The 1,684-nt window shown below is 37.2% G+C and overlaps 1 protein-coding gene across 3 annotated transcripts in view; it reads right to left on the bottom strand.

The window, feature by feature from the left end:
- Positions 1-71: 71 nt before the first annotated feature.
- LOC118410883 (ankyrin repeat and SOCS box protein 1-like) overlaps positions 72-1,684 on the bottom strand; it is a 25,907-nt gene continuing 24,294 nt past the window's right edge. For all 3 annotated transcript variants that reach the window (XM_035812763.1, XM_035812764.1, XM_035812765.1), the window contains exons 7-8: positions 1,115-1,258; positions 72-796 (exon numbers count right to left, since the gene is read on the bottom strand). In XM_035812763.1, coding sequence (XP_035668656.1) covers positions 630-796; positions 1,115-1,258 — 311 coding nt within the window. In that variant the 3' untranslated portion in view covers positions 72-629. The remainder of the gene's footprint in view (positions 797-1,114; positions 1,259-1,684) is intronic.

Here is a 1,684-nt window from a genome sequence, read left to right as displayed (position 1 = left end):
ACCAGACAAAAGGAGACAAACTTAAATAATTGTGCTTTATGCATTTTTATCTCTTATTATGTCATGTTTAACATGATATGAAGTATGGGTCAAAGTACTTACAAAATGATATGAACAATTAATTTAATACAATTGCTGTATTTTATTGTCTTCTTTGTCACAGCTAATGTAAAAATACCTTTTCTTTTGCGTAGCTTTCATTTCAGTTCAACATTGACGACAGAACAATGGAAAATACAACCTTACTAAAACGTTTCACGACTGTTAAAAGGGTATTTAATTTCTAATTCATAAATAAGACATAGCATATTTTTCTATCTAAAACAAAGCAGGTCTTTTTTAACCTCCTTGCGAATTAAACCTTCCCATACTCAGGTTTGCATAGTGCTTAGAATATAACTCCCCAACTGCATCTAAGACTTCTCCGCACTTAAGTTTGCACATAGGAGACTGGGTCCCCAACTGCAGTTGTTCTAAGACTTCTCCACACTCAGATTTGCATAATCTATGAGAGACTAGGTCTCTAGTTGCAGTTCTAAGATCTCTCCACACTCAGCTTTGTACATGAGAGATTAGGTCTCTTATTGCAGTTCTCAAATCTCTCCACACTCAGGTTTGTACATGAGAGACTAGGTCTCTAATTGCAGTTCTAAGATCTCTCCACACTCAGGTTTGTACATGAGGTAGTGGACCAGTTTTGTAGGAAGTGGGAGCTCTGGTAGTCGGTGGACATCTTCCCTCCCAAGAGTTCCTCGGATGAAGAGACGACAAGTGGTCTTCAACGTCTTAGGAGTTGCTGGAAGAAAATAACATTGTCCGTCACTTTTAAGGTACATGTAACCTATAGGACTTGAGTAGTACACACCTACAGGCCAACTAATCTTCAAATTCAGGCCCAAAGCCTAGTTGCAAGTAAAACAAAGACATGGCAGTACACATTCTGATAGACACAAATGCAAAGATTGAAAATAAACAAATTCAGGTGCTGTTGAGTTTATCATTTTTTTGAGAAGGAAATTCACAAAGTTTTTCATACATTTTTTAATAAAGTTCTAACCCAAAGACAAAGTTAAATATGCACAAGGCTAGCAAAAATTGGGAGTTAAAATCTCACCAGCTAGCTCTTTTATATAGTCAACAGTGTCAGATTTGAAGTGGAGATCGCCGGCTGTTTTATCCATCTCATCTCGCTGGTAAAGGTCCGCTCCAAACTCCATCAGTAGGTGGGCATACTCAGGGGGGCACTTGTGCTTCACAACTAGGGGGGTCAGAACATACGAGTGTTTAGTAATTATTGTTAATTAACTTGTCTTACCTTTGTAGCTTTTGAACTATTGACAATTTGGTTTCCTCCCCTTATTGCATAGTAATTCATAGTTAGGATAAATCTGTTCTTCAACTAGATCTCTTTTACATATCAATTCACATGTAGCTAGGATATGTAGTGAGTGAGCTAGGATATAAAAACTCCCTCCACAAGATCTCTTCAGTGTCACTGACAAAAACTAGTGGATGTCTAACCGTTTCAATAATCATATCCAGTTGTTTGTCGAGTAACTGTTTTTTGGCAGACTGTGTTTGTTAATTTGTTTATTTGTTGTCAGAAGATGTGAGATGTAAGTTTGCCACCTACAAGATATAAGGGTTAACTTGCCCTAGTTGAAATACAAACTTCAAGGGAATT

The sequence above is a fragment of the Branchiostoma floridae genome, chromosome 3 (genome assembly GCF_000003815.2).
Source record: "Branchiostoma floridae strain S238N-H82 chromosome 3, Bfl_VNyyK, whole genome shotgun sequence".
NCBI lineage: Eukaryota > Metazoa > Chordata > Leptocardii > Amphioxiformes > Branchiostomatidae > Branchiostoma > Branchiostoma floridae.
The sequence above is the reverse complement of the archived record's forward strand: the minus strand, read 5'-3'. Positions and strand labels throughout refer to the sequence as shown.